Source organism: Caloenas nicobarica, chromosome 20, assembly GCF_036013445.1.
Source record: "Caloenas nicobarica isolate bCalNic1 chromosome 20, bCalNic1.hap1, whole genome shotgun sequence".
NCBI classification, from domain to species: Eukaryota; Metazoa; Chordata; class Aves; order Columbiformes; family Columbidae; genus Caloenas; species Caloenas nicobarica.
In genome coordinates this window covers 8,010,529-8,023,491 of record NC_088264.1, presented here as the reverse complement: position 1 = coordinate 8,023,491, position 12,963 = coordinate 8,010,529, and the positions used below count along the sequence as shown (strand labels likewise).

The 12,963-nt window shown below is 48.4% G+C and overlaps 1 protein-coding gene across 3 annotated transcripts in view; it reads left to right on the top strand.

Annotated features, from left to right (window-relative positions):
- ATF6 (activating transcription factor 6) overlaps positions 1-12,963 on the top strand; it is a 68,505-nt gene that overhangs the window by 54,970 nt on the left and 572 nt on the right. For 2 of the 3 annotated variants that reach the window (XM_065648945.1, XM_065648943.1), the window contains exon 16: positions 10,814-11,036. In XM_065648945.1, the coding sequence (XP_065505017.1) occupies positions 10,814-11,022 (209 nt within the window). In that variant the 3' untranslated portion in view covers positions 11,023-11,036. Of the gene's footprint in view, positions 1-10,813; positions 11,037-12,830; positions 12,954-12,963 lie in introns of those variants that run through there. The other variant, XM_065648944.1, reaches the window with a different exon arrangement.

The window sequence follows — 12,963 nt, the reverse complement described above, 5'->3', positions numbered from 1 at the left end:
TAAATGAAAACATCTGCCATTAGCCCTGTATTTACTTAACTGCTGTAAAAAATGCAGTGGGTTATAACATTGATCTTTGGATCAAAATAATCTATAGAGTACAGCCTAGCTAAGCCGCTCTTCCTACCCCAAGCACAAGCCTTTTTTCTCTGCGGGACGGCCGCAGCTCTGCAGCGCAGCACACAGCACCAGCAGTCCTCTCCCTGCAGCACGCAAAGTGAGAACATACGTACAGTTGCTCGGCGCAGGAGACAGCGTTCAACGTTTAGCCCAAGAAGCCGCTTTCATTAGTGCGTTTCTCCCTGTGATTAGGTCAGATGCTCGCACAGCTTGCTCTTTGTCTTGGTAGGAGCAGCTGTAAACATCTGTGCAGGTGTGTACTCTGCATGAGTACTGGTGGCCTTAGAAGCAGTATAAAGACCAAAAAGGCCTTTTATCTTCTTGGGATCACAGTGCAAAGCAGTTCCCCATATGTGAAAGTCCTTCCATCCTTTGCTCTTTCTGAATTGGAGGTTGGTGTCTGTACTCTCAGCCAAGCGAAAGCGAGAGACGTGGTGGGAAAGCCACTGGTGAGATTTGAGGCTCATTTTCTGGGAACTGGCAGCCATGACAGAGACGTTTTGAATTTTATACAAGTATTCTGGGTAGGTTCTTAGTCTAATGTCACGTGACGGGACTTGCCTTCATTCTGCTTTTGAGATCGTTGTTTGCGCGCCTGACTGTCCGTAATTTGCATTTTCCTGGTTCTCAGGGTGCCCCGTTCTCTGAAGGGGTGATTCTTTCACGAAACATAGCAGCACAATAGTCTCCTAAAGGCAGAAATTTGCTGGGAACAGGATGGTGAGCTTTGCAAAGTCCACATGCTCTGTTGTGTTGACCGGCTTCTGATCACTGCCACTTCGCTCAGCCTTCCTTCCTAGCATCCATCATTATACTGAGGTAACAGGCTTCAGAAGTGCTCTGAAATAATACTCCTTCTAATGAAAAAGGTCAATAACGAATCTGGTGGTAAGGCTTTTTGATCAAAACTGGAGGGATTTCTGCCATCAAGCAGCATGATTATTTGCATGCAAGTACAAAGAACGTTCTTTTAGCTGACAGCCACGTGCAAAAGCCGCTCACAGATGTCCGAGGCTGGTAGCAAACTGTCTGTGAAAAATCCGTAAGGCAAACAGAACCCACACAGGCTGAGAAGGAAAATAAAAGCACAAGCTCTTTGGGAAGCGACAATACTCTGTAAGTTCCCATGTCTTGGGGCTGAATAAATAAAGTCGTCAACTTCCTCTGCCTTCCAGGGTCAAGCAAACAAAAGATGCCATTTCCGTCTTTCGGAGCAAGCAGAATTCCCAGTCAGTCATCAGATGAGGAAGGTCTAAAACAACTCATACCGCTGACGGCAGCTGACTTCCCTGGAGGTTGCCACTTAACGTTTTGGGTAGCCTTCTCTCTCACTCTGAGTAGCTTCAGAATGGTTTCCACGAGACGAATGGCCCCAGCTATCTCTAGCTGTTGTTGGCTTGTTCTTCTTCTCATGTTAAAAGCCAACCCTTGGTCCCTGTGGCTCCTCACAGCTCCTGTCCTTGGCCCCACACTGAGAAGCTTGTGGCACTTTAGTAGGTACAGAGGTTGTTTTTGACAGGAAGGAGAAGATTAAATTATTCAAAAAATTAGGAAAGAAATCATTCAAGAATCTGCGCACAAAAGTAATGGAATCTGTGTCACTTGAGTTCATGTTTATTTAGTTAGACAGGAAACGATCAAGAAGTGAAATCATAAAGGCTTATTCCCCAGTGACTTTTCATAACGAGCTGTTTACCTAAGTTGCTAAATAAGTAACCTATTTTTATGTATTCAGAAGAACAGGAAGTTGATTTCAGAGGATCTTCTGTGCCTTTTTGCTGCTTCGTTAATACATAAAAGAATATCTCTTGGGTTTTGAGTGATAGAGCGAGCCAAGCCCCAGTGCGACTGGTCTTGCCTGTATAGACAGGATAAATGCTACAGATGGCATTTTCTTGGGAACATGCTGTTCACGAAGGGGCTAGAGAATGAGTCATAAATTAATTGGACTTCATACTTCATATTTCCAACTCCAGTGTTGACTTCTTACACCAGATTGTTTTTTCCATGTAAAAGGCAAACTTATATAAAAATCCACAAAGTTGAAGAAAAAAGGAACCTATGACATTAGCTGCCAGTGTGGGTGCCAGTATGGAGTTGCAGAAGTAGCCAAATTCGGTTTAGAACTGAACAAGTACACGTCTCGCTGCAGAGACCCCGTCTTTTAGATGTTCGCTAACGCTGGATGCTGATGCTGCATCGGAGTTTTCATCCTGTTCTGTGAGATTAACGTTGCCATCTCGGCTACATTGCAGCACACCGTAATTCTAGCCTCGAGCCCAGCTGATCTGCCTTAATGCATTTTCAAATGTCGTAAATTCAAGATTACATAATTCCTCTTAGTGTTAAATTATGGGTGGCAAACACAGTTTTATGCTTGTGATGCACAGGCCAGCTCTGATTACTGGTAGCTCTTTATTTCTACAGTGATCTGAAACATAGTTATCCATAATGAGCTCACCCTGTAAAAACATTAGAAAATGGCAACAGAGCTGTAGAGGAGGTTTGCATTTATGAGTTCTGTCTTGAGAACATTGCTGGGGTAAACCTAGAGATTAGTACAAGTGCAGCAGTCCAAGATGGGCTTTTTCAGTGTTTGGACTGCAGTCTCGAAGGAGGCTGCTGCCAGCAGGCCCGCGTCTGGTCCTCCATGCCGCAGCTTTCCTCACCCTCTGCATACAGTCCTAGTGCTTCCTGAGCATCTTCTGGCCTTCATCCTTTGTAGCAGGGTTGCTGTAGGAGATCACTTGAAAAATACATCCTGAGCATTTTCTGGTCATCCACCACTTCATTGTCAGTCATCTGCCTCCGTCCTGTCTTATTCTGTAGTAACCCCAGATGAAGACACCATAGAATCACAGAATGGTTTGGGCTGGAAGGGACCTTCAAAGCTCATCCAGTCCAACCATGGCAGGGACATCTGCACCAGCTCAGGTTGCTCAGAGCCCCGTCCAGCCTGGCCTGGGATGTCTCCAGGGATGGTTCATCCACCACCTCTCTGGCCAACCTGGGCCAGGCTCTCACCACCCTCAGGGCCAACAATTTCTTCCTCATGTCCAGCCTGAATCTCTCCTCCTTTAGTTTAAAACCATCACCCCTTGTCCTGTTGCAACAGGCCCTGCTAAAAAGTCTGTCCCCATCCTTCTTGTAAGGCCCTTTGAAGTACTGAAAGGCCACAGTAAGGTCTACATGGCACATCCCTGTAGGGCACATGTGCCCTCTGGGTGAAGTGGATGAAGAAATGGTGCCAGTCTGAGCTGCTCCTCACCATGAGAAAGGAGGCACCTCTGTGTTAGAGCAGGACCGGGACATTAGAGCTGTAAATCTCCTGTTATTGTAGCTGAGAGACAGAAATCTTGGAAACAGACGTCTCGCTTTTATTAGCATGCCGTGTTCGGATAGGCACTCTGCAGCATGTGTGTATGATATTTTTTTTTTTAATTAGCTGGCAAATGCATTGGGTCAGAGAAGCTCACATGGAGGAAGGTGCTTGCCCCACGCAGACAGAAGCTTCACAGACCTGGTGTTAAAAATGCTCTTCTACGAGCAAGAGCTGATCGCAGTATCTAAATAAATGAGGTAATTTTATGTATCCGAGTGAGACAGGTGGAAAATTCAGCTCACTCTTTGGATATCATCCAACCTATAAAGACATTTCTACTGTAAGTGAATACAGGCTCTCACCAGCCTTCCCTCTTAAATCAGCGAGACACTTTAAGCCTAGGGTACAAATGATATTGGGAGATGGAGAAGGTCCACGCTAATGAAAAAGTGATGCTGCCTCTTGAAAAAAAATGAAGGCAAATAGTTAAATTACTTTTATCAGTAAGCACCTAGAAATTGAAATGGTGAAGTCCATACTACAGTTAAAAGGCAAGGACTAAATAAGAATAGGAAAACATATTAAAAGAAAAACCAATATGGTAAAATGCTGGCAAATGATATGAAGACTGACTAAAGATTAAAAGCTCCATGCAAAAATGCTTAAAAGGACCCTAAAAAATCCAGCGGCTTGAGTAACACATTAAAGTAGATTCATAGAAGTAAGAAGATCCCTTTTAAACAACAGACGTTGTAGTCAAACAAGGGAATAGAAAAAAGAGCAGGATTTCTGGCAGACTAAGCGTCAAACCCTAAGAGGTCAAGCCAGAAAATTATGTTGAGGAACAGTGTGCCTGAGGCATAAAAAATTAATAAAAACATTTTTCAGATGAAGCCTGACAGGGAATCTCTAGTGCCTATAGAGGAACAAGGTGTAAGAGAGCACTTAAAACTCAAGTCAGCACTGTTGAAGAGGAAGAAGTTCTTGTGCTGGTGTGAACTGCTGAGGCTGTATAAATACCAGGAGAATGGCAAGTGACAAATGAGGCAAGCTTTTTTAAAATAGCCCCAGGAACTGTGAAAGATCAAGTCTCACTTTCGCACAAGCTGGCTGAATCTGTGGGACTCGAGCGTGCCTGGGGAGACACGGCAGGTTGGCAAGAGCTAGTAAAGCTTCTGCAGAGCAAAGTCCTACCTCGGTGCTCCATCAGAGGCCTCTGAGTGAAGCGAGGCTGAGAAGAGTGGTCTCTTCAGCACAATAACATACCTGAGTGTTGGAAAAACTTTGAAAAAAGCGGTTCTTCAGAAACTGCTAAGAGAAAGCAAGTTTTTGTGACTCAAGAGGGGAGACTCACTTGTGGCCTGGTATCTTCCTGAAAGATGTAAATGAAAGGTGTGAGGAGATGGTCACGTTTTGCAATGAAGGGGATGTTACCAGTAGGCTCTCCTGCAGGTCTGTGCTGGGCTCGCTGCATCTCCAGGCACAGGCTGGGAGGTCGTGGCAAGGACAGAAATTCCATTCAGCAGGTGAAACTCGGTGTGAAAAAGTGCAGAAGAATTTACAGTTGAATTTGACAGCAGTGGCTGAGGGAAGGGTTATAACAGAACCTGAAGAACCATGAATAGTATAGATAAGGTGTCTGGGAGGCAGTTACTTACTGTTTCATGTATCACCAAAAGTGTGTGCTTGCCCTGACTGTTGTTTCTGCTGCTGGTCACTCTTAGAGCCAGACGTGCAGGTCGGACGGGGCTTTGCTGCCAGGACTTTGCTCTCCTGCCTGTGCAGAACAGCGTCCTTAGGCAGTGCCATGGCTAGAAAAGGACAGCGGCCAGTCCAACAGCACAGCGGGAAAAGGAGGAGCTTGGTAGCGTCTAAAACCAAAGGTAGCACTGGGCCAGCCAGGTTTTCCAGCTCTACCAGCATCCATGGGATGCTAGACCAACAGTGGGGACCTCAGGGGACATGCCCATGTCTGCTGGTCCCTCCCTGCTGCACTCGAGCGAGCAGTCGCCCATGTGCTGTCCTGCTCCAGCCCTGGTTCTTGCAAGAAGCTTCTACCAGAGTGCCTTTTGGGGCTGCTTTCCTGGCTACAGTTATTTGTCTTGTAAGTGGTATGTCTGGGTTTGCAAGCTGTGTGGGGAGTTTATTTGTGCTGTTTGTGTCCCCCACGCAGGCAGGGGATGGTTTGCCCAGCAGAGCTGCTCTCTCCAGCCTCTGTCCTTCACTCCCAAGACAGATTTCTGTGCAGCAAAACTGCTTTTCTCCTAGTCTTTGTTTTCTCTTCTGGTTTTTTTCCCCCCTGTCATTAGCATTGCCAGAGCTGGATAGGTTTCAAATATGGCCATCGTGCAGCGATGATACCCTGCCAACAACACGCATATGCACAGCAAGGGCTGTCAAAAATGTCCCAGTATTTCTGAGAAATACTCTACCTGAGGGAGCTTTAAATGATGTGCCTGGGAGGGTCAACAGTGGTGACACTGATCTTCTCTTCTTGAGATGCCTGTTGGCTCCCTCTCCAAAACAACAAGAGTAATTGCAGCAGATGCACACAGGACCCTTTCCTCTGTAGTTCTTGCTCTTTCTCGGAGGGGGAAGTGAGCACGCAGCGTGAAAGGAGATTGGAAGGGGAGATGGGAGATGAGGTGGGAAATGGTCCCTGGGAAGACTCAACTTTCCTTCCGTCTCCCTGAGACCTCCCAGTGTGGACCAGGTACTGGAAGCACATCTGGCACAGATCTGCCACTGACCACATGGCCTGCAGGCACCAGCCTTTTCCAAGAATCACACAGTGGTGTAAGCTAAGGGCACGTTGTGCTCCTCACCCACAGCCAGTGCCCATCTCTCCTGTGGCTCCGTTATTTCCTTAGGAGGCCACAGAGAGCTGGTTTCCTCCAGCTTTCTTGCTTACCCGTTGGACAGCCCCTGGCACCACTGCTTCAATGGCTTAGACGTGGGCAGAGACCCTGTCTCCTTCCTGTCAGCTTGTGGCTCGTCAAAGTAGCTTCGATTATGCGGATGCGGTGTTTCTGACCATGGCTGGCTCGCTGTTTTTGAGAGGTGCTCGGACACCCAGAGAACTGAAGTGCCCAGGACCTCCCTTCACCGTTGTCGGGGCTGAGGACAGCTGGGTCTGCAGAGGTGAGACCATTGCAACTGGTTTGCTTGGCAATAGTTCCAAGCAGAACTTTGCTTTTAAAAAGAGAAGTTATTTGAGTCACAATATAACTTTCTCCCTTGCCTCAAGTAATCCTGTCTAACAAGCAAATCTGTAAATATTTTAGGAACCCTGCTGCCTTGTTGCACTGAGTGTATTTTTAGTCTTTGTAGCTGTTACAGTAACACTGCTTCGTTTATATACTTATTTGGTAGTGTGTAGCAGCCCTTTGGATGGAAACACTGTCCAGATGTGGTGGGTAGGACAGTCGGGCTGCTCGGTGGGGATGAGGTGGGAGATGGCAGAGCGGAGGGAGCCCCCGCGTTGTCTGGGGCAGCTGCAGCCCTTCGGCAGGCCGGCCCGGAGCCGCGCACGGCTGCGCCCGCAGCTTCTCCTGCGGCCTGCCGAGCTGTGCTGCCCCAGACATAAGCTCCGTTTTGAGCTGTAAATCGTTTGGGCAGTTTGGTGCTAAATCGTTCTTTAAACCAAACTTCAGCGTCGCCAGCTTGGTACAGCTAGCGCAAAGCAACCAGGTACTGGAACTCATCCGGTGGCTGTTTGAAAGCTGCCGGGGTTCCTGCCGGTGGGATGGATGGGGCTGCAGAAGGGGCTCCGAGTGCCAATTAACACTGACGCTGCCTTTGGAATCTGGTGTGGTGAAGCAAGCTTTCTCATTAGAAGGAAATGTGGGAAGTATAAAGGGTGTGAGCAGCTGTTGATGGTCTTAAAAGAGTTGGTTATTTTTGTATCACCTTGTGCAGAGATAATTTCCTGGCATGTAACTTTAACATAAATTATGTGAGCACAGTGTGGGAGTAGAGCTGGGCATGTTGGTGCTGCTGGGTGGCTCTGTGGAAGGGGAGGGAGGGAGGGAGGAAGGAAGGAGGGAAAGGAGGCACAGCTGCTGTCTGAACCATGGGTGCTGGCTGGGTGCATCCCTACCCCGAGGCAAACGTCAGCTCAAACCTCACTGAAAGGGCTTCTCCCAAGTTGCGCTGCCTTGTCTTTGTCACGAGCAAAGAGCAGACGGACAGCTGTGGCAGCTCAGTTGATGTATGGTGGCTACTTTGTGGACCTGGGCTCTGTGATGGGTCGTGGTCTGCCCGGAGGGGCTCCAGCCATGCATGTGCAGCTCACGGAAAGGCAGGGCGAGAGACACCACGAACGACTGATGAGGGAGGTGAGGTTCTCAGGGACATGGTTCAGAGGTGAACTTGGCAGTGCTACCTCAGTGGTTGGACTTGATGATTTTAAAGGTCTTTTCCAACCAAAATGATTCTATGATTCTATTACTGCAAGTGCCTGTGCCTGTGTGGAGGGGGGGGCAGTCAGATACCCCAGGTCTTGTCTGATGGGTGATCATCCAGCCTTCCCTTAAAAACTGCCAGTCACAGAGATGGTCTCCCAATAGTTTAATCCAGGGCTTGTATTTCATTATCGTTAGAAACTTGGTCAAAACTGTTTCTCTTGAAATCGAGCTGATTATTTCTAGTCCTGTCGTACCGTTGGCTTATGCAAAATGATCCTCTGCAGTCCTCAAGCTTTTTCTGCAATGTTTCTGCCCAGCCCCATTTTGTACTTGTGTTTTCCAGTTCTCCTGAGCATTGTACTTTGCTCTAGCCTTGGTTGAAATGCATCCTGAAGATTTTGGACAGCTTCTCTCTTTTATTGAAACTGCAGTCTAATCCAGTACTCCAAGGTGGTTGAAATGTCTCCAGTTCAACATCTTCCAGAACTCTTATAAGTGCATTCTCTATTCCTCATCCAGATCATGAAACAGTTTAATGGCATCGAGCTCAGGACGGAGCCGTGTGGAATCATTTTTGCAATGCCTGCCAAACATCGGGTAGCGCCGGCTGCGTTCAGGTCACGTTTACTTGTTGTTTTGCTGGGAGCATCAGCCCCTCCGCCCTCTGGGCCGGGGTGGGCCGGGCAGGGCTCTGCGGTGGTGGGCAGGCACCCTGGGGCTGGCACGGCTTCCAGGCTGCTCCTGGGAGCACAGCTGGTCCAGGTGCCCGGCAGCATCACCCAGCAGCGACTGCTGTCTCTGCCGAGAATCCCACCTCCTCTTCTACATCGTTTTGGTGCTGATGGTAATGAGAAAGGCTGCTAGAAATGTCTGTGTTGGGAGTCGAGCCGTTCTCGCTGCTGTCCTCATCCCTCTGAGACCCTTTGCAGAGGCTTCCTCCAGCAGTTCTTCATCAACAGTGCTTTCAACCCAAAGGGGGAAAGAATCAGATGCTTGTGTTTAATTCATACGCGCAGGGCAGGATGCAGGCACTTTGTGGATGTCTGAGTTGGGTGTGTGGGTCTGGCCAGAGAGGCTCGTTGTGAGCCTGATTCCTCCCAGCTATCTCAGCTGTGGTGGCCTCTGAAGACACAGCACCTCTCGCACAGGGGAGCAGAGCTATGACTTACTTATGGCCCACGGAGTCGCGGGGGGAGCCTGTGGCAGCGCTGGGAGCAGCGGGATCCCGGCTGGCCGAGCTGGGCTGCTCTGGTTCCCGGGCTGCCACCCACGCAGTGCAGCTCCAGCTCCCTCCCTCGCACGGGCTCCTCTCTGGGATCGCTGTTCTCCTCCGTGTTCTGCTGTGGCAAGGAACCCGGTGATATCCCACCGCGCTGGCTGCTGTGGGCAGTGGGAAAGTCTTACCGCCTTGCCGAGAGGTTTTCCTGGCCCTGGCTGCCATCCCATCCCACCTCACCCACTTGTGGCTTTGGAGCATAATTTCTCACGTAGCTGAGGTCCTGTCAAGCTGTCGTCTTTGCAACGTGAGAGCTGAGGAGCTGCGTTTTCAGCTTGCTGTGTCGCAGGGAGCTGATCCGTTCCTGTTTACTCTCTCCAGCCCAAAGCCAGGCTCCTACCCCCTGACAGCCTTGTCCTGAGCAGCACCACCAGCCCAGCCCTCTCCGTCTGGTCCTGAGCCTCCTGGGTGAGAACCAAGAGCACATCCAAAGGGTGAGAGAAGGGCTGGCGTGGAAGAATGGCCTCAAAAAGGGTCCCAACTGGGGACACAACACCCAAAGCTATGGCAGGGCTTTATCAGCAGGACCGTGGCCGGGAGGGATGAGGCTCGTTGTGGAGTGTTTGGATCAGCAGCACAGAGACATGCACAGCTGCTCCTGGCCTCAGTCACTTGATGGCACGTACAGAGCTTTTTCCATTTCATTTCTGCAGGTGGGAGCTTTGATTTCCCTTGCAGGCTCTCAGCTTCCTTAGCAAGGGTTTGCTCCTGCTTTTCATTACTGTACCAGACATACTTGATCTAATGGCTTCTACAGGTGGCGTGGGGTACAAGAGGGTCCGGCCGCAGTTGTCAGCTGTCATCCAGAGTCAGAGTTAATCCAGGAAAACAGTAAAAATTAGTAATGTATATTGCATTCCTCCGATCCATACGCTTTCTATTAGGTGATCTGCCATCCTCCTTAGCACAGAAAGAAAACCCTGCCGATGGCAGTCAGCGTTTCTGACTGAAAAGCGAGGGTTGGTCGTGCCTGGAAATCCGATCTTGGCTCTCGCATTCCTGGACCCAGTGTCTATGCAGGGAACAGTCTCCCACCTTTAAATCCAGGCAGCAGATGCTGGCCATGCGCTCGGCGCCTGCCCGCGAGCCCAGGAGCTCCTGCAGCAGCCGACGTGCCCGGCCGGGGGCCGCGCTGGGGTGCTGCAGCCCAGCATGTCCTTGTGCCGGGGTCCCGCACTCTGAGGTACAGTTAATTCTTTCGAGAAAGAGGATTTTGACTTTTTAAATTTTTTTCTCAGTAATCCGGTGAAGAAATTCCTCTAGATCCTCAGTGTCAAGAGGGTTACAGTATTCTTAAAACAATAAAAAGAAAGTGAAACATTCAGCCTTCTTAAGTAATCCCGATCTTCAATCACTCCTACGCTTTAGTGGCTTGAGAACAACAGTTCAGTAATAAATGTTATACAAGGCAAACTCTGGTGGTAATTATGTGCAGATGAAGAAGTGGAAAAGACATTAATATCTAGGTGTGACCGCACATGGTAAGCATGGCCCAGGCCCTTTAGGGTGTCATGAGCAGGCTGGGGCTGTGCTGTGTGAGATGGAGCTGCAAAAAGGAAAGGGTTCGCCCATCCAGCTCCTGCTCCAGAAAAAATAAAGGTCTAGAAAGCTCTGCTTTTGGTGCCATTAGATCACTAGCTTGCAGGGCTAACTCTGACTTTTTTTTTTCTTTTTTCCTTACTTTTGCAGAGAACGTGATCAATGGGCAGGACTACGAGGTGATGATGCAGATCGACTGCGAAGTGATGGACACCAGGATCCTCCACATCAAAAGTTCATCTGTCCCTCCGTACCTCCGAGAGCAGCGCAGAAATCACACCAACACCTTCTACAGCGCGTCTCCCTCCGTCCCGGAGATGCCCCACGCTCTGAGGGCGATTGTCAAATCCCTGCAGTAGCTCCTGCGGTCCCGGTACGGCCCCTGCACCTGAAATGCAGCAGCTCCTGCTGCCAGACTGAGCCCCCGCGCTGGCGGCTCCATGGGGCTCCCGGCACACGGCACAGCGCGGGCAGACCCGGCTTAGCCCGTTCCTGCGCCTGGCCCGTGCCGCGGGTGCGTCCTGCCCGGGGCTGGTGCAGCTCTGCCGGGGCCGGGCCGGCTGACCCGCAGCGCGATGCGTGGTGCCGGTGCTGCCCGCGTCGGCAGCCCGGGGCTGGCACTGGGGCCGGCACCGGGGCCAGCCTGGCTGCTTACGCACTGTCCAAACTTGTGGTGTTTTGGTTTGTTGGTTTGTTTTGGGTTTTTTTTTTTTTGATCCCTGTTAAACCTTCTCCCAAGGTGGGGTACTGAGCACTGGGGTCCTGCTGGTGTCTTCTCCAGCCCATGCGGCCACATGGCAAAAGCTGAGGCTTGGCCCGAGGGTGGGGATTAAGTGCAGCACAGGCATTTCTAAAGATTGTACTGATGTTCTGTTTTGTTCCTTTTTTTTTTTCTTTTTTACCTTTTCCTCCATTTTTTTCCTGTTTTCCCTTTTTTCTTTTTTTCTTATTTATTCCTTTTTTCTTTTTTCTTTTTTTCCCTTTTATCCTTTTTCTTTTTTTTCTTATTTTTCCCTTTTCTCTTATTTTTTCTTATTTTTCCTTTTTTCATTTTCCCCCCTTTTTTCTTTGTTCTTTTTTCTTTGTTCTTTTTCCCTTTTTTCCCTTTTTAATTTTTTCAGGGTTTTTTTCCTTATTTTTTCTTTTTTTCTTTTTTTCTTCTTTTTTTCTTCCCCCTTCTTTTTTTCCATTGGTCTTTTTTCTTTTTTCCTCCTTTTTTATTTTCTCTTATTTTTCTTTTTTCATTTTTTCTTATTTTTTCCTTTTTTCTTTTTTCTTATTTTTCCTTTTTTCTTATTTTTTCCTTTTTTCTTTTTCTTTCCTTTTTTCCTTTTTTCTTATTTTTTCTTATTTTTTCCTTTTTTCTTATTTTTTTCTTTTTCCCCTTCTTCTTTTTTCCCTTTTCCTTTTTTCTTATTTTTTCCTTTTTTATTTTCCCCCTTTTTTCTTTTTTCCCTTTTCCTTTTTTCTTTTTCCCTCTTTTTTCTTTTCTCTTATTTTTCTTTTCTACTTTTTCCTTTTTTCTTGTTTTTTTCTTTTTCCTTTTTTTCTTTTTCTTTCCTTTTTCCTTTTTTTAATTTTTTCCTTTTTTCACCCTTTTTTACTTTTTCTTCTTTCCCTCCCCCCTTTTTTTCTTGTTTCTTTTTTTTTTCCTTTTTTCCCCTTTTTTCTTTCTTTTTTTTTTTTTCTTCCCTTTTTCCCTCTCCCCGTTTTTTGTTTGGGTTTTGAGGGTGGGGTTTTTTTTGTCATATTTAATGCTTTTCACAGCTGACAGCCTATGGAGCAGCACGGGCTGTTTCCACTCAGTGGGACGCAGCCACAGCACCTTCCTTCTCAAACACAGACACACACACGCTGAGACCCGTGCAGCCCCCTTCTGCCCCGCAGCCCCACCGGCCACCCGTCCCCCGGCAGAGGCTCGTTCCGCCCGCCCCCAGCACCGACCCGCTGGCCGCGGCTCTTGCTGCAGCCGACTGCTGCCGTTACCGAGCCCGCTCAGGGCTCCGGGAACTGGTGCCCAGTTCGTCAGCCAAGCCCCGGCCGAACTGGGCCGGGGCCTCCAGCGCACGGGCGCTGTGGCGCTCAGCTGGGATGAGACGCCAGCGGAGCGTCGGCCTTTCCTAATGACTTCAGCATGTTACACTATTTTTTTTTTTCCCCTTTGCAGTTAGCACAGAAGATGATGGGCTCCAGTTTGCCAGCCAACTGCCTTTCCTTCATTGTCTGAACCACTGACTGATGTATTTTTTTTACTTTTACTATTATTAATATAATTATTATTATTTGTGTGTGTGGCTGTT